Source organism: Anser cygnoides, chromosome 13 (assembly GCF_040182565.1).
Source record: "Anser cygnoides isolate HZ-2024a breed goose chromosome 13, Taihu_goose_T2T_genome, whole genome shotgun sequence".
Lineage (NCBI taxonomy): Eukaryota > Metazoa > Chordata > Aves > Anseriformes > Anatidae > Anser > Anser cygnoides.
This window is the reverse complement of record NC_089885.1, coordinates 13,957,099-13,985,093: the sequence shown is the minus strand read 5'-3', so window position 1 is coordinate 13,985,093 and position 27,995 is coordinate 13,957,099. Positions and strand designations below refer to the sequence as shown.

General features: G+C 36.8%; 1 protein-coding gene across 3 annotated transcripts; it reads right to left on the bottom strand.

Moving 5' to 3' along the window:
* Nucleotides 1–846: 846 nt before the first annotated feature.
* On the bottom strand, nt 847–27,814 carry PHF6 (PHD finger protein 6). Of its 3 annotated transcripts, none has more exons than XM_067005259.1 (11): nt 27,542–27,814; nt 22,460–22,639; nt 22,159–22,260; nt 18,423–18,556; nt 18,065–18,108; nt 8,568–8,734; nt 8,249–8,392; nt 6,926–7,030; nt 5,972–6,105; nt 5,224–5,353; nt 847–1,964 (listed from the first exon to the last, which is right to left on the bottom strand). In XM_067005259.1, exons 2-10 carry the CDS (start codon nt 22,595–22,597, stop codon nt 5,224–5,226), a joined length of 1,098 nt encoding a protein of 365 aa, XP_066861360.1. In that variant the 5' UTR covers nt 22,598–22,639; nt 27,542–27,814; the 3' UTR covers nt 847–1,964. The 3 variants fall into 3 exon arrangements, with proteins under 3 accessions (XP_066861360.1, XP_066861359.1, XP_066861361.1); XM_067005258.1 differs by having other exon boundaries at nt 847–4,931; nt 27,542–27,812; XM_067005260.1 differs by having other exon boundaries at nt 847–5,353; nt 8,568–8,731; nt 27,542–27,810.
* Between the last annotated feature and the right edge of the window lie 181 nt (nt 27,815–27,995).

Here is a 27,995-nt window from a genome sequence, read left to right as displayed (position 1 = left end):
TGAACTGCTCCAAACATCAAATTTGACAATAAAAGACTTAAAATTAACCTCTTCAGGGAACCTTTGCAAAGATGGGTATGTAATCACAGTATTAATAATTGCACTCCATCAACAAGATCTGATTATTTGGCAACTCTTATTTGAAAATGATCTATGACAATTTTTTTCCTGACGAATAAGTCTGTTTTGACTGGGGATACTGTTTCCCAGGGCACAGTAAATACCTACCACAGTAATTAAATCAACATCTCGACATAAAAGCACATAGCTCCTTTTAAAACAAACAAATAAAAAACACATTTATTTTAAAGTTTTCCCCATTACATTTCTTGACACTTTAAATACTGAATATTACGCTCACTCACTCTCTCACTCTCAGCAGTGATTTATTTGGACAAAACCAAGCATCTTCCAAGCAATCCTTCATTTTGCTGCTCTCTTACACCACATTTATACAGTTCTAATGTGCATCCTGAGTCTATCTGCTCTTCTGCAACATAACTATATTACACTCTGCGCTCTCTGTATCTATCTTACTCTAAATTATTATGATACAGCCTTCAAGAAGTCCTTGAAAGGTGAGAATGGGAACCTTTAGTGAGCCAGCCACTTCACATTATTAACAAGCGGTAAATACAAAGCAGCTTACCCATTACACAAAGTTAAGAACAATGCACAAATATGCAGAGTTACCACCGAGTAAGTAGCATACTGTAAGCATGCACTCTCACTTGTCTTCTGGTAAAACTTTCGTGGTACTTTAACATCAACAGGGAATACTGCTTTTATGCATTAAAGTGTCAGTTTTAAAGTTCTACTTTCAGAAAAAGGACAGATATGCAAATATGAAATTCATAACTCATTTATTGAATATATATATATGCAAGGATACCAATAAAAAGAAACTAATACTGCAAACTACAACTTTGGAAGTAAAGCCAATATAACAGGAACAAAATATACATAACATTGTAGATAGGAATGCATTTACCCTCTTTTACACATTCCTTGTCTTTACACCTAATGTAAATGTATGCTAGAGCAAAAGCTGCAAATGTTAGCCTAACCTGAGTGCTTTTTGACAAGCAACAGTTCTCCAGGATCTTTTAAGGGTTGAGATGTACTGCTGATTAATGAATGTGCATACATATGCATATATAGAATCTGCTTCAATAAGTATATAAATTAAGAGCTGTGTTCTGTTTTTTTCTTTTTTTTTTTTTTAAATAAACCTCCATCACTAATACAGTGGAATCTGTTCCTTGTGATGTGGAAGAAGAGTTACTATTTGCTATGATGTACTTTCAGTTCTCTTCGGATTAATTTCAACTAATTAGGATTCATTTTCTTGTCAATCTGATTCAGCACATTAACGTTTTTGGAATGAACTGATTATCACCTGCCAGATAAGTCTGATATTTCAAATACATTATCACCCCTTCATCTCTCACTCTGCTTCAGTGTAAAGTTATTCTTCATTTAGGCAGCAGTAAGAAGCAAGGCCTCTTACTTAATATTACATTGCTTGTATACTAATAGCAGAAATTTAGAGTCAGATTCAGTCTAATCACATCGTTCTAGATCAGCACAGCTCTTTGTACCTAAAGATCAGACTTTGTGGAGTGTAGATGGTGGACTTATTGCTGCCCTCCAGGAGTTATGCTGGTACAACTCCTACTGGAGCTTTATCATAGAACCTCCTGTGGATCAACACCTGCTGAATAAGCAGATATTTTGGTCACCTAATCTATTTCATCCTACTTAGCTACACAGATGTTGGTATTGAACCGGCCTTTTGCCCTTCCTTGAAATGGAGTGATAGCACAGCTTACTGCTATGGTGTTTGATCATGCCTTGGGACTCTGGCATTACACCAGCTGTATCCTCAAGTAATTTGAACAATACCCTTCTGATGCCTGTCCTTCCTTGGTACAGTCCTTTCTTGGTATAGCACGATCGCAGATCTGTTAACACAGAGATACAGTGAGTTGGGGAGAAACCTCCATTCCAGAGGGTTCCAGGAGACTTTAAACAGCAGACATTACTCTTGTGAGCAAAAGAAATACCCAAAGGCCAAAAAAAAAAATAGTGACACCAGTTTCATAAGACAGGTTTTGTTAAATTATGAGTTCTCCGATTGTGAGATGAAAACAGAAGGTGCCTATCAAAAAAAAATCATCTCAGTAAAAAATAGACTGCATTAATTTACCTAGCTAATTTAAACATACCTATCCCACCTACAGAGCACTTGCATTACTTCTAACGTTTCTGGGAAGGCAGTAGATGCTCCAGAATAATCTTCCAATATATGCTTGCAAAGATTACATTGCTTTACCAAAAACAAACAAACAAACAAACAAAACCCCCCCTCAGACAGACTGTCTGAAATTCCAAGCTAAAATACACATAAAAAGACAGTAATGGCAGTATTTTGTCTTTAAAAAAAATATGTAAATGTTGTATACTATCATACATTGTCATGCTTTTTAAAACTACAATTAAGGACATAAGAGATGTACAGTAAATACACTGCTGAGGTACATTTCTTCTAAATATTAACACCACGACAGAATTACTCCCCAGCAGGTAATGCTACTTGGGAACATATAAATACAATTTTTACATTGTAAGGCACTTTTACCCAGCATACATAAATTGAAGTCAAGTTATGACAAATTTGAGGCTCATAAGAAAAAAAGACTTTTGCTTTTGACATTGTTTCCATGAATTCTGAATTAATGACAGTTTAGTCAGGCCATCTCAGCACAAGGAGGTAACAGGTAACCAGCCACTTACTTTTCTGCTACCCAAAGGTAAAGTGCTGTTCTGGTTCTCGGAAGCATGGAATGGGGTAATTTATTTCACAACAGATGAATTACTGGACTGAATATTATACTTTATACTAAGCAACTGACACAATATAAATTAGAGCTTAGTCTCAAGTACAATCAGTATGCTGGCAGATCTACCCCATGCACCTGTCATCCAGCCTTGGTTAAAAATACAGTAGCTGCAAACAAAGTGCCTTTATTCCATGGGAGGGCCATGTCTGAGGCACAAATCTAGAAGTAATTTAGACATTGAAGGATGTTATTTCGCATTCTAAAACTGTTCTGAGTGGCTGAAAAATGTTCATGTTCTAGAAGAAACAAAACACCTTGATAGACAATTTCAATAATCGATCTGTCATTGCAATTCAAGTCACGCTTTTAATTTTGAAAGTTACAAATACAAAATAAAAATGATCAATGGCATCATGTTTAGAGCAGTAACTGAGTATTTTCTGTACACAGCAATATTTCTTTCCAAAACTGCGTTATTCTCCAGGAAAGCAAACAGAATTGATTGAATTCTAACAGGTAAAATGTTAGAAACTCTAATATACAGTAATTGAGTCCCTCAAGACATTAAGGGAATGCATAAGAAGACAATGACACACATTAAATCTTTTAAAAATACAAGTAAAAAATGCTACAGAAACTCATGTTACAAATGAACTGTTTTTGCAATACCAATCACAGAACTGTAGCAGTTTATAGTCAAATCAGTGTATTTTGCTTGTTTCCTTCCTTCAAATCTGGAAGTTTTGTTGGGAGTTCAGAGTGAAACAAGTCAAAACCCTAAACAAACAATACAGTGATGTGATAGCAACAGACAAACATGTGGACTAGATTCAGCTTTTTGGTTTTATTTAAGTCTGAGAATGTGCTTTAACAGACCAATTGAAGAAACTAATAGCCATTAGAAATGACAAGGTGTTTTGAAAGCAGTCAGAGGACTGATCTGTTAGGTTTGGTATAACTTAGATCTGATTATTCCCTAAAGGAACATCAAGCTCCAGCAAGTAGAATTCCACAATGTGATTTGTTGACTTGACAGAAAGAAGGGAAAAAAATCACTAAAGCAATAAGGATGATAAGCAAAGTTTCTCATATAGTGGTCATAAGATTAAAAAATAAATACCAATCTAGAAAAAAAAGGTTCTTTCCTCATTCTTCTTACAGAATATGGGACCTCTATGCATATTCTGGACAAAATATGAAGTGTTCCACACAACATAGAACACTTGAGGTATGGACGTCAGATATGGTGGCTAAATTCCATAGTGAGTTAAGAGTTGTAACTCTCTGAAGAGAAAGATCGGGCTGCAGAGTCCGAGCATTTATATAGTAAGGTTTAAATCACACTTAGTAAAGTGTTCTTTGTAAATCAGGGACACTGAAAGAGGTGGGTCCTTGGGGAAAGAATGAACTACAGCCCTTTGGCATGAGTTCTAAAGCTCACAGCTCAGAACCAACAGCTGCTCAAGTAAATCTCCCGCAAACAATGCTGGGCGGAATGAGCAATCACAACAGGAACAACCTGAAATGTTCAAGCGTGCTTCGGTGTACACTGAGTCCTTTTTTACTGTGTGCTTTGCAAGCAAAAACAGAGAGCGGCTTTCCCATGTATGGCCTCCATAACTTGTATATGAAGAAAATGCAAAATTCACAAAGTACCAGCTTGTTGCCACCATGAATTTGTCCATGTTGTTAATTAAACTAGCTAAGACCTTCCTTCTTGGCATGAATCCACTAAACAACTTACACGTTCCAAATCTTAAGGTTTTTATTCAGTCCAGAAATATAGATCTTGCTTCATTTCAATGTCTGCCTTAACTTTTGACACTGTACATATTACATATCATTTATATAGTGTTTCATTTTTTTCCAGACACTGCAGACTACAAACTACATTAATATTGACATGTAAAACTCTGCCACTTACTGAAGGCTCACACACATGAACGTTTCAGGCAGTTCAATGAAATTTCTAACAGAGTTGGGTAGTAAAAAATTACTAACCCTTTTTTGAATTTAGAAAACAATTTAAAAGAATTAGTAGTTATGATGTCTTAGCCATTCCCAGTTCTATAACTCTGTCCCTTGAACCTGTTTAAAAAATGATGAAAACAATGGTAAATTTAAAGTCATACAGAAAAGCATTTTGCAGCTCTGACATCACATCTATATTTAGCGATAGAAATGAGGGCCTCCCTTCTTATACTGTTACAAAGCCAGCCAGATTTAAAAACCAACGTATCCTCCCCATTTTTCTACAGTATGCCAATAAAAACTACTTATCCGCATACACTAGATTTAAATACTTCACTGCAATAAACTACATTAAATGTATATTGCGTTTCAGTCTTGGTAACAGATCTGTCAGGAGTAACTTCCATACCTAGTTTCCATTGAGCTGCTGCTGAGGAATGTCGTTATGGTCAGTGCCTGATTTCCCACGGCTTTTGCTTTCTCTTTCTTCATCCTCTTCATCTCTTTCATCATTTCCACTATGGTTTTTACAATAGAGTCTAGCACAATAAAAGAAACAGATAAGACTTTTTACTGAAAGAATAAAAAAAGAATCTCTTCTCAATTAGTTTTGGTAAGTGCGACAGGAAAATTGGTAACAACTCATTCATGTTTTTCAGTCAAGCAGCAGTTAAACAGAAAGAAAACAAGGCAGAGGTAAAGAGGAGCCAGCAAGATTTGATCAATTCTATTTTTCAAAAACTGCTGATACACTGCTCACAGAATGCCCTCTTGTGGGCACAACAACACTGGCAACTCAACAACAGCTGCAGTTCACCAAGCAAGCAAGGAAAAGTTACAAGGTCCAAAAGAACCAAAATAAGCTACAGAACTTATCCATATGGAGCAATCATAACAAATTATCCAGGGCTTTCGCAATAGAAAATACAGATTAATCAAAGAGGAAAACAGTGAGTCAAATAATTTTCTCCACTCACATATTGTTACACTTGTACAGAAATTTGAAGTTACAGTAACCGAAATATTTTGCAATTATTAAGCTTAAAAAATAGTTTTTAATGGAATATTTGTTATCTTGATTTGCCAAGCTTGGCAGAAAAAATGTTATGAAATATCTTCACTTGCATTATAGACTCAAGATGTACATAGGTCCTTACTTATAAATTCCTCGTGACATATTCTCAATGTATTTAGCTTTGTCTTCTACTCCACAGTGGTAATGGTATGTTTTTATGCAGGCTTTAATTTCACACCCAATAGTAGCACCAGGCTGGCTGCAAAGTGTGCATTTCTGTTAAGAGAAAGAAGAGTGGCACTGTTTATTTACCCTTTCGGTCTCTGTTCAGTTTAGTGTTCCTCATGTTTATGACTATCTTTTTGGAATACAGTAATTTCTCTGGCACATCATCCTTCCAATAAAAAGTTAATCAACAATACTGTAAAACAGAAACCATTTAACACAAACCTATTAAAAACGTGAACAGCCAGGTTTACCTATCCTTTGCACTGAAATCTGCTGTACAGTAGCATGTGTTATTGCACTGCCAAGCATTATTTGATCGCACTCAATCAATTTTGATATACTAAAGAACTTTGATATACTAAAAAATCCTATTTTTTTTTTCAAGTAACAATATAGTTGTTTTTTAATCCCTACAAAGTTCTTACTGCTTTTAAAAAAGTGTAATTTTAATAAACTGCAACGTGACATTTTACCAACATCCCCATCTGTGAGGCCTTAATGCTTTTTCAATTAAAACATCAAACCAGTTGGAAAGAAGTCACTGCAATAATGTATTCTCTAAGTTTACTTGTAGTTTTACACACTGTACTTTTAGTAACACACAGGATACAAACCTTTTACAGTTACAGGAAGGCTAGTAATCATTTACAACGTACACCATCATAAAAAAATAAATAAATTGGTGGTGGTTGGGCATGTGGTATTTTAAAGGTGACTCCTATCTGTCTAGCTATTCCCAAAGTAGCAACACATTTAAATATTTTGTCATAAGTAGATGGAAAAGATTGTTTCACAAAAGCAAATAGACAGACCTATATACTCCTTAGTAGATTCAGTAACACATTCATTACGTTCTGCAGATACATACCATTCTTTTTCCTCTCTTGATTTCTTGAAGAACAGTTTTGATATCAAAATCACCAAACTCTGCCCTTGATGTTGTTGTTAGCTGGACAGTGCCAGAAGAGAACAACTGTAAAACAAGCAAATACAAAACAATTTCAGATCACCAACATTAAATAAGTTATGTGCAGGAACCACAGGAAGGGATGTTCAGTATTCATTTGTCTCAGATTGTGCTTTACCAACAAACGAGGATGAAATACCATGCTGCGTAGAGATTAGTATGATGAGTGTTCTTTCTGATACCCACCTGACTGCTTTAGTTACATTTGCTATCTTGGAGAGAGGTATTTTAAATGAAAAAGGAGTAGACGAAAAATGACTACAATGCTGAAAATACAAAGTAATAAATGACAAATATTATTAATTATACCAGTACACTTCTCAGGAATATTCCAGTTCCTTCTCTGTGCCATAGAGGTAAATCAGCACATTCATGGCACAGACAGTGTCAACATGCCCAAAAAACCCTGAGGTATGACAATGGAATACATAAGCATCATCCTTACTATCACCATTCTTGTACAGTCAACTTAAACTGTCTTAAAACTGAAGCTCAGGTACACAAAACAGCAAAGAATACTCTAATGCTCAAGGCTGCTGGCACACACCAGATCTTTGTTTAGTTAGGCCAGCTGTAGCAGGACCATTAATATTCCATAGATTGTCTGGACTACTTATTCCTTTCGAGGTACAACAGAAAATACTGTGGTTGTTACTCAGAGCACTACTTCGTTCATAGAATTGGTTACGTGAAGGTCAGTACAATTTGCACAAGTTCATTGAAATTAGCAGATTCTTTTCAAGCTGACAGTTGGCAAGGGTTTTCTAGAACTTCCATGTCCCCCACACTAATTGTGTCACAACCTGAATCCACTGGTCAGAAAATTAATGAAGTTCATTGATTCTTCCAGGATTCTGTCTCAATGCCTGTGGAGTAAAGGTACTTACATTTTATTTTTTGGAGTGGATTCTTTCAGTTAAAATTATTTTCTCACTCATTTTTAAATACTGTGTATGCATTTAGATGCTAAGGGAACTTTTTTTAAATGCTAAAGAGTCTCCCTGAACTAATCCTTTCTCTTAGCATGTAGCCAACTTTTATGCACATATTGCCTGCAGTGAAAAATCAATGAATTGCTCACTTCACAACACTTCAGCACTTAAAGAGATCATCAACACAAAGACAATATTCATGCATAATTACATATAAGGGTACCACATTAAAACCTAAAATAGCAATTTAGTCAAAATTAGTAATAAACTGAATAACAATACTGTTACTCACCATGCACTTATAGTGTGCTGCAGCCTTTTTGGCATTAAATATATGAAGCTTTCCTCTAGCTTCATTTTCTTCTTCACCTGCATGACAGAATCCACATTTAGGTTTTGTATCACTGGGGCTGCTTCTGTGGGGAGACCTGTCTCTCTGAAAGAAAAACATTTTACTAAAATATACTGCTGGGTTACAAATAAGGCTGCAATTTTAAAAGCCTGTGGCCACCAGCTGGAGGCTCAGACAGACACAAATTTTAAAAATTATATTTGCAGAGAAGAAATATGCAATTCTGTCTTCTAAGAAGTTTAGCATATTTACTGCTTACATAGGAACTGCTTTCTATTTCGTCTGTGCCATGTGAGGACGTGGATCTAGTGTCTTCTGATTGCCCTTTTAAATTTGTTTTTCTTGGCTTTCCCTTACGACCCCTCCTTTTTCCTTTGGGAGGTGAAGGCTCCAACTCATGTTCATTGATACTTTCTTCTAAATCTGCTTTAGGAGTTAGAAAACATCATCAAATAACATTCTCAAAAATTTTATGCAAAACAAAACCAAAAACAGACAAGAAAAAACAACCTGTATTTTCTGTATTTTTCAGAAATAAAAATAACCAGAAATTAAAATAGTAACTTTTTCACGTTTATTACAAACATGCAAGTTCCTGAAAACATTATTTACTTCTTTATACATATCACACAGCTTTGCATCTTTGTAACATAATATATGAAGGTTTAACCTTTCATACAACTCCTGCTTTCAGGACCAAAATACGGCCTCAGATAAATATATTCACCTTCACTGAAAATACAAATAACAGATGTTTTCAACCACAAACTTTTTTTTTTTTTTTTAAGATGCACGCATCCAGTGTAAATTGCGCTTGATATTATGCCAGTGTTTCTAGATAACTCCTCTCACCTTGCTTTATTGATGTCTTTTGACTTTAAAAAAAAGGAATTACCCATTTTGGCTATAATATTAAGAAGTTTTAAAACAACTGAAATGTATTTTGCTTCCATGAAACCAATCTAAAATTTCATTTTAGTTACAGCATATTTTTACATCTACAGCTAAAAGCAGGGAGCCACTTTACAGAAAATCATCCACACTGACAAAATCCCAGATGGAGCCTTTATAGACCATTAGGAATATAAGAAAGCATATTTTTAATACAAATATACTAAAGAGGTCTGACAAATTCCTTTGAAAATGCCAGGCCAGCTGCTGAATTGCTACACAGAACTGTAGTCCAGTACTATCCCCTCCTATGGAGATATTCAAAAACTGCCTGGAGGTGGTCCTGCGCAACATGTTCTAGATGATCCCGCTTGTGCAGGGGGGTTGGACTAGATGATCTCCACTGGTCCCTTCCAACCTTAAATATTCTGTGATTACAGCAGAGTGTTCTTTTGATTACTCAAAAGCATACAGTTAATAAAGATCAATTCTGCAAACTTCTTGAGGTTATTTCCACTATGAATATAAATATTGAATAGCCAGCTCTACTTGATTGCTAACAACTTTCCTGATCATCAAAAGCTCACAGGAGCAGTCTTTTTTCTTTTAATATGCAATATCCACCCCTGCTCAAACTGCAAAGTTATTTCAGCAGACTTGTTTAAAGAAACATGCACGCATACTGCTACATAAATCTCAAAATCCAAGCTATAAACATCAGTATGAGTCCCAACATGGAACAAAATCCTAATAGGCGATCCACAACAACTATGCTTAGACATTAACGGGACACTTAACCACTGTGGTATTATTATTAAATACCACTAGGGCACTTATCACCATTGTATCTTGGTCTCAAATTCAGACAGGACATCTTACTTTGAGACTAAGAGCTGTTTCGACAGAGCTCATCTTTCTTATTCATTACTGCATACAAATCAAATCATTCATTCTATCTCACGATTAACAATGAATCAACTGCCCAGAAGTTTGAAATCAAAGCCCTGAATATATTCCACAGCCACAAACTTTTAGTTGCAGAAAAGTGAACTACAGGCCTGAGGGCCTTGCATACAAACGTACCTTATTATACTTAGTCTATCACATCTGCTGCTGATCCCTGAAATAACTTCAGCTTCTTGCACATTTATTAATAAAGAAGAAAAAACTAATCCAAATGTATCACAACATGTTATACTGAAATTTAATTCCCCCCAAAGCTCTACACAGATGTGTGGTAAGGAGGCAAAAATTTGAGAAGAAATTCATACAAGTCTGCAAATTATTTTCACTTAAATTGACAGATTAATCAGCTATAGACACATATTCCCAAGTCACTACTAAACTAAATTAGCCTATCTACCACAACTTTATGCTTCAGTATGCATCCTATTTTCTAACAAGGTGACAAGAGTACCACCATTTACTCTACTCAAAATAGAGTATAATAAAATACATGATGACAGGGATTATCTAACGAAACAATACATTTTACATTTCCTTTTCATAACTTACTATCTAAATTTATTTTTCATTTAACATTAGTTGCTAAATTCCCAAAGCAAGATTATGCAATTTAGATATCATACCTCTCAGACTACATATAGAAAGTTTTATTACAACCTGAAAAGCTCTTTCAAATAATTACATTTTATCTTGTCCCTCATCATATACATGAACTTCCCCCTACTATATTAAAAAAAAAAAAAACTGTCAATCTTCATGAATATTTCTACATTTAAAGAAACCATAGATGGCTCTTCTACTAAAAAGAAAAAAAGCCTTAGAAAAAAGTGACTATTAAATTGGTGACCCTTTAAATAAAGGCCTGTAAGACAAGTATTCCTTCCAGAAATCATTACATGGATTTTCGTGCTGTATTTCATAAGGCAGACAGAAGTCCATTCACCAACATTCTGTTCCCCCCCCCCCCCCCCCCCCCCCCAATTTGTTATCTATCCTGTCAACCATGCTGCTTTCCACCTTTGTCCACCCTTATTTTCTAAGCATTAAAGCATATCCCAAACCCTCTGTAGTCATACTCTCAAAACTGGAAATGGAGCTTAACTGCAAAAACCAAGCACACACCAAAGCCAATTTTTTTTACAGCTTCCTTACAGAGTAAGTTATTAAGTGCTATTTTTAATCTCTAATTAGAATATTTAAGATTTGAAACATAAACCTTGCATTTCTTAAAGATATTTCTGGTATAACATAAAAAAGCATCAAGATTGCACAGCTTTCCTCAAAGGAGAACCCCTTTCCTGCCCTCACAGCTTGTACTTCCAAAAACGTTCAGAGTTCACTGAAACCTAGACACTACATGACCCCTCCGTTAAAGTAAATCAGATTCCTTGCAGATTTAGGTCTCCATACTACAAGCGACATGAACCTACGGATTAACACGCCTGAAACGTAAGGACCTGCACTACCACATCTACCTGCAAGATGAATACCTCAAAACATTAAAGTTTCTATCTATTTTAACGGCACTACGAATAAGTGCAACAGTTCAAGGAGAAAGAATTGTAACCAGCTTAAAAATCAACCTGCCTTGGATGGTCTTTACTGTTTAATATACAGTTTGGTTCGTGCCCTATCCCTCCCCTCAAGCCCACTGCCAGCTTACCCTGTTTCCCTGGCATCTGATGGTTGGGTGTTTCCAACTTCTCATGTCAGCTTGAACTAAGGAAAACACAAAAAGTTGTTCAACTCCTCCCTGACCAGATGAAGTTTTATCATGGATATCACCCATCCTCTGAATCCCCTGAGACTCCCTAAATACACTTTCAGCTGCCCCCATCCCGTATCCCACTACTGCATTGACTTTTAAAAATCATCACAATATTCTCAATACGACTTTATCTGAACTCTTCAAAGGAGGTATCTTATGAGCTTTCTGCAGAACTCCCTAAACAATATACCTGAAAAAACAAGCTTAATATGCAATACGACCTCAGAAGGGGGGGAGTGTTATTAAGAGGAAACATTCTACATTTTCAAAAGCACCTAAGAAAATGATATTGTAAATTCGGATGAGCAGAAAGATGAGCAACAACAAGCCCCACATTTGCATTTTAGAAATCTATGAGCAGTACGAAGTACCACAAAAAGAAGACGAGCAAAATTCTGTATTTTATAAACCGTTAACACAAAGACAGCTTCAGAGAGAATTCTATGAATTCTCTTTTGATCATGACTAGAAGGAAAAAGGATCGAGATGTTCTGCTGCTTAAAATAAAGCTTGACACGGAAGTTCAGATATCACCGATCTATTCTTTATTGCTTGAGCTTGAAATACACCAGGAATCACCCTTTTCCAAAAGCTACGTTAAAGCAAGCTGACACAAAGAATTAAGTGATTTAATGGTTGTGAAACACCAAATAAAAGGAGGATGTGTTCAGTAAAAGCTAATACTACTCTATCTACCTGCTACATTATCTTAAACAATGACTAAGTGAGCCAGAAGCAAAAGGTCTACATCTGCACAAGAAAGATAAACAAAACTGATGGGAAATATACATTTGCAAGTAGGACTGTACATAAAAAAGCCAAAATGTAGAATACCGAAGTGCCTTAGACATGCTGTTATGTAAATCTGAAAACAAGCATATGCTTTAAGTTTTGTAGTGCACTTAGAACAAAAGAGAAGCTCTTAAAATTATAAAGAACAAAATCAACTTTACAGAATTTTAGAAGAGAAATAGAATATCAGAAAAAGAAAAGTAATGTAGCATATTAAAGTAAGATGTCCTTAAAAATATGGCTGAAAACAATGAACCTCATGTGACAACATAATTATTTTAAAATGAAACATCACAAAATCTAAAAACCTTATTGTTCTAGTAGTTAATAATGAAAGTGTGAATGCATTTTTAAGTAGTAATAAAAACCAGAGATTTGCTCAAAAACATGTGCAAGCAAATACAGGTTCAAGTGAACAGGTTGTGAAACAGCTGTAGCTTACATCAGAAAATGATGTGAAATTAAGCATCAAAATGCTGAATATAATTCTTAGGTATTTTCTTTTTGAAAATGGAAAAAGACTAGATTACATGTATCTAAATTGGAGGAAATAAGAGTGGAGGGGAAAAAACAAATTATCCCTTAAGTCTAGTCATTAATTTGTTTTCAAAAGTACCAGATACCCTCATGGAACTGATGTTTCTTGTCCAAAAATATTTTTGGCTGAATAGTATCTATGTTATGAAATACTTAAGATCGTTTCTTCAATTAAGTACATTTAACATAGAAAATGAATAAAATAGTCCTTCTTAACCACACAATCTAAACGCTTTTTCAAGCGAACAATTGTTGGCAGATACTAAAGACAGACAATATATTTCGCTTATCTGCATAATCAGAAGGCTTATGACAACCGGTCTGATAAACCTTTTAAATATTAATTAACTGACCAATTTCCTATTTGAATATAGGCTTGCCAAGATAAGAAAACTAAAATGTAAACGTCACAGGGCAGCTTCTCAGATGGTATATACCTTTCACCACATTACTTTTAGATTTTCTCCTTTTACTTGGAGCACCCGTTCTTGTTGTAACGCTATACATACATTCGATGCCATACTCAGAGCAGCTCTCTCCATAATACAGACAACAAGAAGGCTGAGTTAGCAGAGCTTACAAGGAATGTGAAACCATCCACCAGCAAAATTGAAATGACCGAACTGCAACACTACAGAAACTTTTACACCTGACTGCATTAGCACATGCGATGGTAGGCAAGCTTATGCTGTGAACATTGTTAAAGAAAACATAACTATGAAGAAAGACTGATTAAAGCACCTTAAAATGAATGAGATTCTTAACTAGTCATAATGCCAAAAGGTTTTGGACGTTTTTGCTGTCACCTTCTGGCTTAAACAACGCTTTGAAAAAGTAATCTGTTTGTTACAGATAGCAGTCTGTAATTAGGTCTCATAGAGGAATATTAACCTGACTCCAGTTACTGAGCAAAGAGAAAAGCACGGATTTCAAGTTTGATCTTTAGAATAAGATAAAAAGGATACTGAGACACGAAGTGTCCTTATTTCTATTGTGGAAGCATAATTCCCCAAGGCTTTGGGTACAGATACAATAGGAATTACGTACATTATTTTCTGACCCAACAGTCCCAAGCATCTTCTGTTTTAAACATTAAGTAGTCACATGGCAGTCATCTTTATTCTTCATTTTATTATTACTATGTAACAGAATGAAATATTCTTATCTTAGTTTATAATAAACTGTTCTGGATCAGCTGAATTTGTTTTAAATACAGAAGGGCCAGGGCAGGCCCACCTGTAGGGAACTGAATAAAAGATAACAAACTTTTAAGTTCTCGATTATTTCTAGTACATAGAAATAAATTCCAATAAACAAGTCCAAAGCCTTAGTTCAACAATACTTTACTCTTCAAAAAGAAGAAATGCAATTGTATCAAACTGAACTGTAATTCAACTAATAGCTCTGCTAGTCTGAAAGCACTGGTACCAATTTCTTTAACTTGTAAGGTACCGAATACTTAAGAGGGCTTGCTGAGATTAAGATTTAAACTATTACTTGAAGTTCAGGTCAAAACAGCTACATTTATAAGCAGCAGGACAAAAACGCAGACATGAAACTTCAGCAACTTGGTCTGCTCCTCTGAAATTTGTTCGCATCACAGCCAAAGCCAAGAACAAAGCGTGAGTACCTTGATTTTACTGTTCTTTTTACCAGCTAATGGGAACAAAGCACAAATGAGTTACACTGAAATATAACAAAAAAATAGGTGAAATGCATTTTTCCTGTTCTATGTCACCTGAAGGCTAGGCCGTTCAAATAAATTAGACAAAACCAACAATCTGTCAAGACAGATAATGAATCTAAGAGCAGATTACTTTATTGCCATGTTTCCTATTTTCCTATTCAAACAAAACAGAAGGTAGTTCAACTCCTGTCAATTAAAGGAAAATGAACTCCCATTGCTCATTAATTTTGTCTTGATGAGTCAGGAGATACTTAGTCTGATGAATTCTTGCTCCACTTGAACTTCATGACAGCAATAGGCAACATTTAAGAGGTCTTTTTTCGTTTAGGTTTTACGTTGGTAACTTTTAATTCCTACATAGGTCCTTCAACCAAATTTTCTTTAACTGGTATTAAATTGTTAGCAGATTTTTATTAATTTATTGAAAAGAACTAGAGCTTCTAACAAAACTTACATTAACCACATCTCAGACGTGAGCCAAGATGCTACAAAAGCACCTGTTTTTGAGGGATGCGAAGGAGAAATCCCACTATTAAGCAGCAGTACTACCTACAGGAAAAAAAATAAATCCAAAACCAATACTGTTCTAGAGGACATCAAACCAAACACTCCTAAAAACGCTACAGACATCCTCTAACACAAGTGACGTAAGAAAAAAATACTTGCACTGCAACAATTAAATCTAGATACGGAGCAGAGGAAACAAATCCAGACATTCTACACTGACCAGGAAAAAAACCCACAAACATTCCAGAGCAGAAGCAATAAGTTTCCATTAAAAGAGACTCAGAGATTCATAATTCCAGTCCCCATGCATCTACACTGAGTGACATAACCACTGATTTGCTTTAACTATTCTGTTGTAAGCAAGGATTCATGAAAATGAAACAAAGGTGCTATGTTAGCATCCAGTATCTTTGGCTAGTTTCTTCTCTGCAAGTCTTCTCTGGTTTCACAAACCACCATTCTTTCACATTTAAATTCCTCTTTGAGATGCACATTTCCCCCAAGAAACAAACCAACAAGATACATACACAAAGCTCATCTCTGACTAATCTCACCATCCAGCATCTTCCAGTTACCACTTCACTGAACAAACTTCAGTATTTAATTATCAAGAAACAAAGCCTCTCGAGTCTCTTCTTGAACTCTGAAAACCATCCCGTAGATTTCTCTATCTTCTAAAGGCGATCAGTTTTCAACATAGCACAATACCATTGCTATAATATTCCGTAAGTCATTTCCTTAAGACAGATGCAATATGTATTTTTAGTTCCTGTTATTTAAATGAGGTCCAGCATAAAAAAGCCCCCGATTGTGGTATTATCAAATCTAAGATTGTAAGTAATAATATTTTACAGGTATAGTATAGTAAGTTCCTGAAATAGTATTGTCTAAAAAGAGAGCTTACTCTTTGGGAAAGAGCACCAGGCTACAATCTCAGACAAATACTAAACAAAACCAGAAAATAAATAGCTACACGTATTTCTAGAAGCATAAAGCATAACAGAACTAGATATTTTAAGCAAAAAAATGAGTGGAGTGCAAAGTTGAATTCTAAGTAAGATAATATTGGGTTCTCTGGCCTCATCTGAATGATGTTTTTTCCTCCTCCTCTTCCTCTCAGTCTGAGTTTATTTGGATGAACCTTATTTAATGCTTAAAAAACTACTATCAACATTTAAGAAAAAAACACTATCCTACTGTAGCAATTTCTCCCGTGTCTTCTCATACAAATACATCCATATAAAATTTAAAAGCCCCTACCGTTAGAGAATAACATTGTACAATTAGAGATAATTTCTGAAAACTCTGAAAGAAAAGCACAAGTTCAGATCCTGAAAGGAGTTTCAAGCAGGAAAAAAAAAAATCTGTTGGCATTGGACTCCATGTAGAAATGGTGGCATTTTTCAGTAGATGCCAGTATGAGCCATTTCTCAGTAAGTATAAAATATTACGTTTAAGTACCAGTTTAAGAGATCAGTGCCTGTCTTTGGACTCAAATGTCTTTTGTTTCTGATAACAAGCAAAACAAAACCTAAAACAAAGTCCCAAACTACAAGATAATTCTTCAAAGAGATACGGCCATATTAACATATATACTGCTTTCCTTGCTTCAATCTACTAACAGCACGATCAGAACAAAATGCGTTATACAAAGCACACTACAATATTTAAATAGACTAAAAAAATTATTTACTTTGGGATTTTCTACTGCCTTCAATATCCTTTTGAACACTGAAGTAACACCCAAACTTTACCATTAACACTACCCACAGAATAAGTAATACATTACCGTAAGAATGTAGTTGCAGAAAGAGACTGAATTTATGAAATTTTATTATCGCTAAATGCAGTCCTCACTACCTAAATCTGCAACATTTCAATTGAAAGTAATGCAAAAGTAAACTAACAAATGCTTGCTTACCCAGATTCAGATATGGTAGTAAACAAGTAAAAAGGAAAAAAAATGCATAAACACAAAATTGAAAATTAGTTTGGAATTTTGTCAGACCACACAATTTATCTACTTTTGTGGCATATCACCCCTCGTGCATTTCACTACTCTCCTCTGCAGAGATGCGCAGCTTTTATTAATGTATGCATACAGCTTTTTGTTTATGACAATTACTCAGCAATATATCTGTAAGTGATCTGATCATAAGCCCATTTATTTAATATTGGATCCTTCTTATTTGAAGGGTTAAACTGTATTTAATAGTTCAACAAAATGGTGTACACTTAGGAATGTTAGAAGTGGCAAAAGTCAACTGCTCCCTGACAAATTTCATGAATTTTAGATGTAAATATTGTGAACATTTAGCTACAAATATAAGCCAGCTTCTTCCTAGAAAGGAATGCATTACTTCTACCCATACTGTATTTTGACGGAATATCTTATCTTAGAACAGCCTGAAATTTAGTTTTAGGGTTTTTCTCTACCTCACTATTTTTTTTTAGAGAAAATACAGAAATCAGATGGGCTTCCAAACTCACTATTTCTCAAAAATATATAGTTCTAATTTTTACTGAAAACATTTATATTCTCCAGAAAAATTAAATTTAACCAAAATATCTTTCTACAATGGGAAAAATTTATATTGAATAATTTTACCTTCAGAGTTATGCGTAGTTTTCTTGTGTTTTCGACATAAAATCCTATAAACAAAGTAGTTGAAAACTGTCAAGTCAGTTACGATTCACAGATTATTTACTCATCTTTTAAATTTAAATGCCAGTACATTTTTCGCTCACTTGTAAGACTCACTGATACACAAAACTTGCAGTGAAAATGTGCTTTTTTTTTTTTTAGCACATCACTATTTTGAATGCCACAATCATCATTAGATTTTTTTGTAACAGTTTTGGTTAGATTCAAAGGGTATTGTGTTTTTTTTTTAAGAAAAAAACAAAGAACATGAAATATAAATACAAAAGTAAATAAAAATAAATAGTAAATAAATAATAGTTACATGTAAATGCCTTGTGAGGGTTTCTCTCTTATCTGAGCTTTATCATGCAAAGCACAGTAGTAGTGATATGTCTTGTGACATGTTTTCACATCACAACCGATGGTTGCTCCAGGACAATGGCATAAAGAACACATCTGTAAAGAAAAAAGAAAGCATAATTCATGTTACTGTTGAGTCGATGTGTCTGAGTTTAAAAATAATATAGATACTTCCAGTGTCACTCCCAGTGACAAAACAAAAGGGGTTACAGACAGGAATATTGTTATAGAAACTGCTGAGTAATGAACTGTTCTTGCCACTCCTCCTGCTCCCAGGTGGTTTTTCTTCATTTATTTTAAAATCAAGGAGAAATTCGTTGCAATTATGCAACAGTACAGTAATCAAAATAAATTAATTACCAATTCAATGAGGAAAAACAAATGATTTGTAGAATACGATGTGTTTCATAGAAGTGACAGTCACCTAAATCTCCCACCCCAATGTTTGTACCAACCATTTCAGAAGAGGTAAAAACACAAATTCTACCTCTTTAATTCTGAACTACGTTCTCAAGGTAGCATAGAAAAATGGTAGAAAGAGGAAACGCATTTGCCATGAACTTTGCAGACTAAGATATACTGATGCAGCAGCTAACTTTTCCTCATTTTTCCATAGTTATTTCTTTGTCTTATTTCTAAAACATCAAGTTTAGTAAAGTATGTTAAATACAACAAAACTTTCATTTATACTTTTATACTATATAATATATATATTTATATATTTATTATATACTTATATATAATTATATATATAATATAAAATATATTTATATATATATACATACATTTATACTACATATTTTTGTTCTATTTTTATTGCAAAAAGGGTTAAACGGAAGCCTGATACTTTAGTCTTCTTTCCCAGTAATTAGTTCTCACACTAGACTTGCATTACTGTTGAGAATACGCCATCTAAATTGTTCACTGACTTCCTCATATTATGTTAGAAAAAGAAATAATTGGTATTACTGCAATTTTTTCTCTATATTATTTTCTACTGACATAATATTGCTCCAAAATATCAGAATTTCCCATTGAACTCCTCTCCATAGACAAGTGGAGCTTTGTGCTTGTATCCTGATTATCCTCCCATTCCTTCCCATAAGATTACAACTAATTCCAAATCCTTAAGCATAAATGTACAATGTAAGATACTCCCACCATATACTTTTGTAGAATGTGGTTTCTGTCCATCCCACTACCTAAGTTCTTGTTAGTCTAAAATACGCAAAATAAATATATCAAAGGTGTGTATCACCACTCTATTTTTCAATTTTAACAAAGTTAACTGAACAATAAATATGTCAAAGCCTTGGGTTATCCATTTACTCCTCTCCAAGCTCTTAAATCATGTAGTCGTACACTGCTCCCTAGTTCTTATCTAATTTGGGTGGGTATTTTATCTTGTAAGTTTAATATATAATAATGGTGGATCAAAGCTCTTTTTTTTTTTTAAAAAAAAAAAAGCCCAGGTTCAAATTACACTGATCCAACCAATTTTCGTCAGTAGTGCAGTATTTTTAAACAGAAAATTGACAAAAATTGAACTTTCTTGTCAAGAATGCCAAGATGTATCTGTAAGAACAAAACAGACCACAGGAATTTTTATACTGATTTATTGGTGTATATTTCCTGGGAGTAATAAAATATTTATTGCATTGGTACAAGTCCAGCTGTCCAAATGGTCACCGTTAACGGATTAATTAATTCCCAAGTTATATATCAGGTGTATGTGAAGTTTGACAAGCTGCAAAATAGACAATCTCTTTAAAAAAAATCCATCCATGCACAGCTAGCAGAAATAATAAAAACATCAGTGGATTGTATTCCCCAATGTTTAGACTTAACGAGTTTGTAAGACTGGCCTATTAAGGTTTGAGCCTACAAACTTTTCTCAGACGAATTTATTACCATAGGAACACTTTATGTATCAGTCATTATCACTTCAATAATGAACAGGCCTCAATTTTCAGTGCATACCTGGTCAGCAGCAGCATCTACTGAAGGAGGGCAACTACATAAAATCTGCCTGCAGACAAATTTAGCGCAAGCTAACCATATAAATCAGTGCAACACACTGAGCTATTTTTGCTCAGTGCCCCCCTCCCCAAAAAAAAAAGTCTAGAACAGAAAGCAGACTGTAGCAGCACATTTAGGCTAGCTATAAAGAATTAGCTTTTTAAGCTTCCTATACAAGTCAAAGTGTGTGTGGGGGTGTCAGAGCAGTAGTTTACTGATGGCTACAGACGGAGATAAAGCACAGTTACTTCAACACCCATGTTAATATACAAAATCATCCTGTAAATTCCCTCCGAATAGGGAACATCTTGGGCCTATGAATTTAAGTTCTTCAGCTTTTTGCAGAAAACCTGGATCTGGTTAAAGCGCCTGATACACACAAGTGAACTCAAAGACCTTATTCAGATGTCGCATCAGTGAAAGAACATAGACTCAGAAGCACACAGAAAGAAATCACCAATGACATAAAAATAAATAACCTTAAAAAAACATTTAAGAGACCCAAGAATCAAGAAGTTTCTTTGTGATCTGTACTTCTATTTATTACCATATTCTTTCAAAGTCCCTAATCATGAAGCGAATTATCTGTGAACAGTTATTTCTTTATGCTTCATCTAACTAGAGCAAATAAAGTTCTAGGTGCTGGAAAAGATATAAATGATATAATGGATGAAATATCAGACTGCTGTTATATAACTGTAGTTCCATACAAATACATACGACTACTCCTAGTCAAAAAGCTAGAAAATATGTAAGACTGACAAATAATTAAGCTGAAAACAATAAACTTGAGGAGTGACTTGATAATCTGTTAAAAAACATTTTGAAAAGGCCTCCGTCATATTGAAAATAGAAAATGAAAAACGAGTAATGAATTAGCTTAGATTCTTGGGAATAAAAAGAGTAATTTCTGCCCAATTCTCATCAATTTGGTAGAGCTGTAATCACTATTGTACCCTTGTACCTCACAGGATGTCAATATTCACAGGCCCCACTTTTAAATCAATTTAAAGGAAGCAATAGCCTCTTTGGTAGTTAAAATCTTACTTTGGCAGCAAAGCCAAATACTGGTAAAGGTACAGTATTAGCCTTGCCAGATCCCTAGAGCGTGGGTTTCATTCTGAAATCTAGAAGAAAATATAAATAGAAATTACTGGATTAGAAGCATAAATTTAGTAAATGCTATTTTTATATGCAGCCCATTAAAAGGAAAAACAGGCATACCCTGAAAGAAAGTTTTCAAATTAGCTTAGAAAAAACTGCACATCTGCTACAACCATCTACGTTTGCCAATAAGAAAAAAGTGATTGTAAAAATAGTAATTCTGGATTTATTTTTGAATAATTCCATGATTAAGCAAGAATTCTTTAAAAAAAAGTTTAGATGAAAGCGGGACTTCACTGCAATAAACTACTTCTGATCGTTTCATAAAGATGCTTCAAGGGTTGGTTAACTGACATTTAGATTTCATTTCAATATGAGTATAGCCACATCTAATTATATTTTTTCCTAAAATACTGACTTTTCTTCATCATCACCATCTTCTGTCCTTTACCTCAGAGCTCACACAAATGTAGCACTTTAAAACAAAAAATGTTACACTGAACAATTTCACAATAAACTTTCTAGAAGGTAAGGAAGTATTCTTTCATTTTCAAGGTCTAAAAACAGAGACTTACCAATTTAGTGCCTCTTTTTATTTCTTTCTGAATATCCTCAATAGAGAATCCACCCAGACTCTCATTATCAGTGTGTGAAGATACCAGTGCAGATGAAAACAGCTAAAATTATAAAACCAAACATTAATTTTAAAATATATACAATATAAAACATTTACCCATTTGAAAACCACTAAAATTTCAAATTAGAGCAATTAATCATTTTACCAATGTCACAGCTGGTTATTTTTTCTTTTTAAATTTGTTTGTCATCTTCCACTAGATCACTACATTCACTTCCCTTTTCCTATGGATTACTTACCATACATTTGTGATGTGCTGCCACCTTCTGGTTTTCTGACATCAATAATTGTCCACATTCATTATCTTTATTAGATCTACAAAAACCACACTTCCTTTGTCTTGAAGAGACTTTTTTCTGTCCAACCGAGCTTGTCATGATTTTAAATGACCTTAGAATGCCACTTCACTCGTATCAATGCTACAGAAAAAAAAGTGCAATCAACATGTTAACATCAGCAAAGGGCAATTTAGCTTACAGCTTCATAAATACAATATTGGTGGTTTGAAAATGATTTTTGTGCCCTACCTCTCAGTTTACTACAATATAATCAAACAAACATGCACCCAGCAGAGGCAGTAGTTGGCTACTTTTATGAAATTGTATCAGGAAGCAGAATTAGTCCTTTAAGCAAGAAGTTTGAACATCAATATAAAATTCTGGACATGTAAAAACCTTAGGGGAAGATGAGATAAATGGAAAATATAACAAGAACAGCAATCATAAGGACTCTGGGGGAAAAAGTAACCGCAACTTTTTAATCCCATTCTTTTATTTATTTATTACAGTAAAGCAGTTTGCAGAAAACATACTTACTACCTGCGCATGCAATAAAATTCATGCCACTGAACAAACACAGAACCAAAATAAAACTCAAGAGTCCAGCTTAGCACCCGGAACTGGTTTTGAGTTTAAAAGCTCACGAAGTAGTGTAGCACCTACCCTTCAAGGAGGGTAGTGATGAGATGATAAAGCGTTACCATTTTAGGTATCGCATAGATCACATTGTGGCTAGTCAAACAGCATTAAGGACAAAATTTTAGAGGATCTGTGACTAACAGGCTGCAATGGAAACCTTTTCAAGACCCGTAGTTAAATTAGCAGCATCATACTAGTTCTCAGTAACCACATGAGAGCTGTTATCATCATCTAAGAAAAGCAACTTAAGGTTAAATTCAACACGAACCTCAAACTTCTCACAATGCTACCAGCAACATACTTTGAAATACATCATTACGGTTCCACTCCCCCGAGGCAGGCACTGCAAGTTCAGAAGTGAAGACACCTAACAGATGTACGTGCTTCTTGGCCCGGGATTAATTAGTTCATTTGCTTTTACATCTTTCAAGAAATAAAATACTGTCCTCTTCAAAAAGACTCGTTTGCAACCTTTTACTTCGGAGATTGGAGCCTTACTGTCAGAATCGTCACAACTGCAGCAAAGGTTTCCTCCTCAGCTTTTGTCTACATCACTCTCATCTTAAGAGGAAAAGCCGCCGCATAGTTTGGTATTTTTTTTGGGGGGAAAACTAGTCAGAAGAGCAGATTTGCCATACATCTGGACAATGCTATAATGGCTATCTGCATGAAAATGTGCGACTTTTTTTTTTTGAAATTTGCATAGCCAAACCTGCCAGCTTCGCAGTGCTGTCAGACGCTCGTAACGCAAGTATCGCTCGCTACTTCTACAACTGAAAGCAGAGGATTATTATTAAGTTTCTGTTGGCACGTACTATTCGTAAAAGACTATCATTTTAGAGTCTCATTCTCCCGTTTTCATCGATTTCCAGAGACCGAATTTTAAGTGCTTGCCGTGCAACGTTTACTACAAAATTCATCCATCAAAAGGTAGCGTCTGTGCTGGATCCATTCCTTTGCTTTATCAACAGCTTCATTCGCCTTCTTTTATAATTGGAAAGCAGTTTACTAGCTGGTGACGCATACTCATAGGAAGAATGCATAGATTTCAGATCTTGCTGATTTGCACAAAAAATGTGCCAATCTGGATAAACTAGTCACACCCTTTTGCAGTGGCAATAGAGAGTCCTTAAGTGTTAACACAAAAGAATTACTATACTGTATTCTTCTAAAGAAAAAAAACAGACAAGACAATTCTGTAATCCCTTTTTGAGCAGAAAGAAGGAATGGTTTCTGAAGGAAGGAAACACAGACTTCAGAACGTTTTTTATTTTTTTAAAAACTTAAAAAAAATACTTGGAAGCAGAAAAAAGACCTACAAAAGATGAGGATGAAATAATATCTCAAAAAAAAAAATGTTTGTTTTCAGGTCACATTCAATAGCTCAACATAAATCATGCAGTGATGAGTTAGAAATATATTAAAGTAATTTAAAATGCAAGAAGTTCTGCTTCGATATAAATAACTTGATAGACCCACATGACTGTATCTGTTTCACTTTATATTTGGATTATATTATCGCTACGTTGACAGCAACGATAGTAGTTCCTAGCAGAAAGATGAGAAATTTCCTTGAACGCATGTACGGGTTCTACTGACTAACAGAAACTTTCTCTTCTAGTAAGAATTACTACTATAAATAATAGCTATCCTTCCACTTGACTTGACTTCACATTTTAGAAGATGGAAATAACTTAAAAAACAAAATTTAAAAATTCCAAGTTGCTCTCATCATCTTTAATTTATAAGAATAGTAACTTCCCATGAAACGAGATTATAAAGCAGCTTCGCAGGGCTGACTGCGACCAACTGCCCCCAGCTTCACGCCTTGCAGTGAGTAGCAGACGCGGGACGACGCGTCTTTACAGCACTTCTACAACCTGACACAGCCAAACTTCTTCAAGTACTTGTGCAAAATTAGATTTTTAAGGCTCACAGTGAAGTTAAAAATAATGCTAAGATTTACTTGTTAATTAGCAAATATTATGTTCTTAAATAATTATTCTATTACAAATAACACTTGAAAAATATTCAAAACACAAGCAGACCAACAGGCACCAGGATAGGCCAGAAAGGAAACACATGTTCTTTTCACCATTAGATTACAGCAACCTGAAAGCATTTTACAAATATATCTATGAGTTTTCTTCACAATACTGCATTATTTGCACTTGTATTTTCTGGATCACTAGACATTAACATGACCTTCAGAAAGACTGCAGAAAAAAAATGAGTATGAGAAATTTTTCAGAAGCGTTTTATTTGTAGATCTCTCCCTAATTTATGGGATTTTTCATAAACGTCAGAAAACACTACTCCTGGGATTACCTCCCTTTGTGCCAAAATGCACTCATCTTGTCCATTAAAAAAATACCTGATAAAGATAAAAACGTTACACGGCTATACTATAAACCAAGAATTCTGAAAGCAAGCACCCAAAATTCTGTTTTCATCTCCTGAGTTAAATCACCCCAGAACAACTAATCCAGTTTGTCAAGCATCAAGCCGCATTTCATAGGAACGTGAAAAATAATGCAACTTTAAAACACCTCAATATTTCTGTTTTCTATGTTTAAAAAAAAAAACAAAAAACTAGTGAATAAGACTTAAACGGTGCTTAAGCGTACTCCTGACAGAAATCGTGGTTGTCAGCTTTGTCAGAGAAAGTTTCGTAGGCTGGCTCCCAGAAAGCGGTGCACTATGGAATCACTGACTGGGAAGATTATGCTTTATCTCTACCAAAATGGGACAAGTACCACAGAATATCGATTATTACATACAGGTATGTTGTCCACAGACTTGGTCTAAAAAGGAAACGTTACACCTACTCTAAAATCACCAAAAAAAAAAGAAACCCATTCACTGATTTTTTCACTCAAAAATTTTGGTTCATTTGCATTCACGTTTCTTAATGTATTCAACACGATGCTTCGCCCACTAGCATCTTTGTTTTATCTTTAAAGAAGCAAGTTTCACAAACTCTTACAGCTCGCATATTGTTTTACTGGGTTCTTGCAGACAACAGGTTTTGGAACATAAAAGAAAGTGCAAGTTCAACAGCTCAGGCAAAGGAGGAGGCTTCTCGGTGTACGAGACGTTGCTCAATACCGAAGAACAGAAAGTAACCTGGATTCTTATTTCTATTTATTGCCTGAATATGCTTCAAGAGCTATTGCACTTTTTCAGAAATCAAGCCCCCGTTTGCACGTCCAACAAAGGGCAGCAATCGGTAGATGCTGTACTTTCTCATATCAACTCTGTTTTGCTGCATGGCCTGCACGACTACAAAATCACAAAAAAATATTTAGGATTTGAATTTGCATGTCAAAAAATATCAGGCATCCAATGCAAACCTACAAGAGAAACATATAAGCTTAAAAAAAAATCATTAGGCACGATAAAGAGATTTTGTCTGCCAGGAGAAGCTGCAGAAAACACTGACATAGGGTTTTGCAAGATGCTCACTGGATACCAGATTCTCTGTTCAGGAAACTTTCAAGTGCTTTCTACTTTCTAGGGTCAATCGCTCACCCCTGGGGGCATTATTTTGCAGACAGGAATGAACCTGGGGAGGAGGGAGGCATCCTGGAGGCGTCTGGAGCTGAGAACTGAAAGCCGCGAGTCCCATGGAAACCTTTAGGCAAAAGTTACGTTCCCACAGCATCCTACGGGCACCGCCAGAAGCAGGCTAAGAACTTATCCCTCAAACTTCCTCAAAAAAAGGGTACCAAAGGGGTTGGGGCGGGGAAGGCCCAGCGCTGTAAAGCCCGCACGCTAAGGCAACGGGGAACCCAAAGTTACGCAGAGACAGCCTGGGGGGAAGGAGACCTGGCAGACAGCACCGAGGGAGCTCCGGGGAAGTTTGCGCGGGGACCGGGAGCTGCTCCCACCGGGCACCGCCGGTGCTCGCCTCCCGGGGGGGCCCGCTCCGCTCGGGGCAGCGCTGGCCCCGTTGCCCCCGGGGGGGGGGGGGGAGGGCTGCCCTGCGGCCGGGGACCTGCCGGGGGAGGGGGGGGCTCGGCGGGACCCGGCCCTCGGGGAGGGGGGCGCCCCCCGCTTTTCCTCCCCCAAATTTGAGGGAAACGGGACGCGCGGCCCGGGGGTGGGGGGGCGCGGATCCCGGGGAAGGAGGGCGCGGGGCCGGGCCAGGGGGCTGCCGCCCGGGGCGGGGGGGGGGGGGGGGGAACGCCCCCGGGAAGGGGCAGCGGCGGGACCCCGCGGGGGCGGGCGGGCGGGCGGCTGGGGCCCGGCCAGGCTGGGCCGGGCAGGGCAAGGCGAGGCGGGCCGGGGGGCGCCGCGCCTGCCCCGGGAGCGCGGCAAAGCGGCGGCAGGGTGGGCAGGAAGGCGGGCGGGCGGGCGGGCGGGCGCTCGGTCCCTCAGTCAGTCCCTCAGTCAGGCACTCACCCGTGCGGCGGGTGTGGCGGCGGGGAGAGGAGCGGCTGGGCGCGGCCCGCCCCCCACGGCCGCCGGTCGCTCAGGGCCGCTGCCTGGCCGGGACCGGCCCTTTCATTCGGGGCAGGGGACGCTGCGCCGCCGCCGCCGCCGCCGAGCGCAAGCACGCACGCACGCACGCACGCACGAGCGGGAGGACGCACGCACGCACGCACGCACGGCGCGCTGGGGCTGAGACGGCGCGACGCTGCGGGGCGGCGCCCGATTGGCGCGCGAGGCGGGAGCACGCCGGCTCCGCCGGGCCTCCTGCGCACGCGCGGCGCCGCGCGCCCGCTCTCCCTTCCCCCCCCCCCCCGCTTCCTCCCGCGGCCCGCTCACTGCGCCGGGCCCGGGGCCGAAGGAGCCGGCAGGGCGGCAGGGGGGCGGGGCGCTCCGCGCCTGCGCAGAGCTCACCCGCAGCCGTTGG

Excerpts from the sequence above, each read along its gene's own strand:
- PHF6 (XM_067005259.1), bottom strand. The coding sequence starts at position 22,597 with ATGACAAGCTCGGTTGGACAGAAAAAAGTCTCTTCAAGACAAAGGAAG. Across the intron at positions 22,261-22,459 it reads CAGCACATCACAAATGTATG|CTGTTTTCATCTGCACTGGT; the intron begins GTAAGTAATCCA and ends TTATAATTTTAG. Across the intron at positions 18,109-18,422 it reads CCCTCACAAGGCATTTACAT|GATTTTATGTCGAAAACACA; the intron begins GTAACTATTATT and ends CTTTGTTTATAG.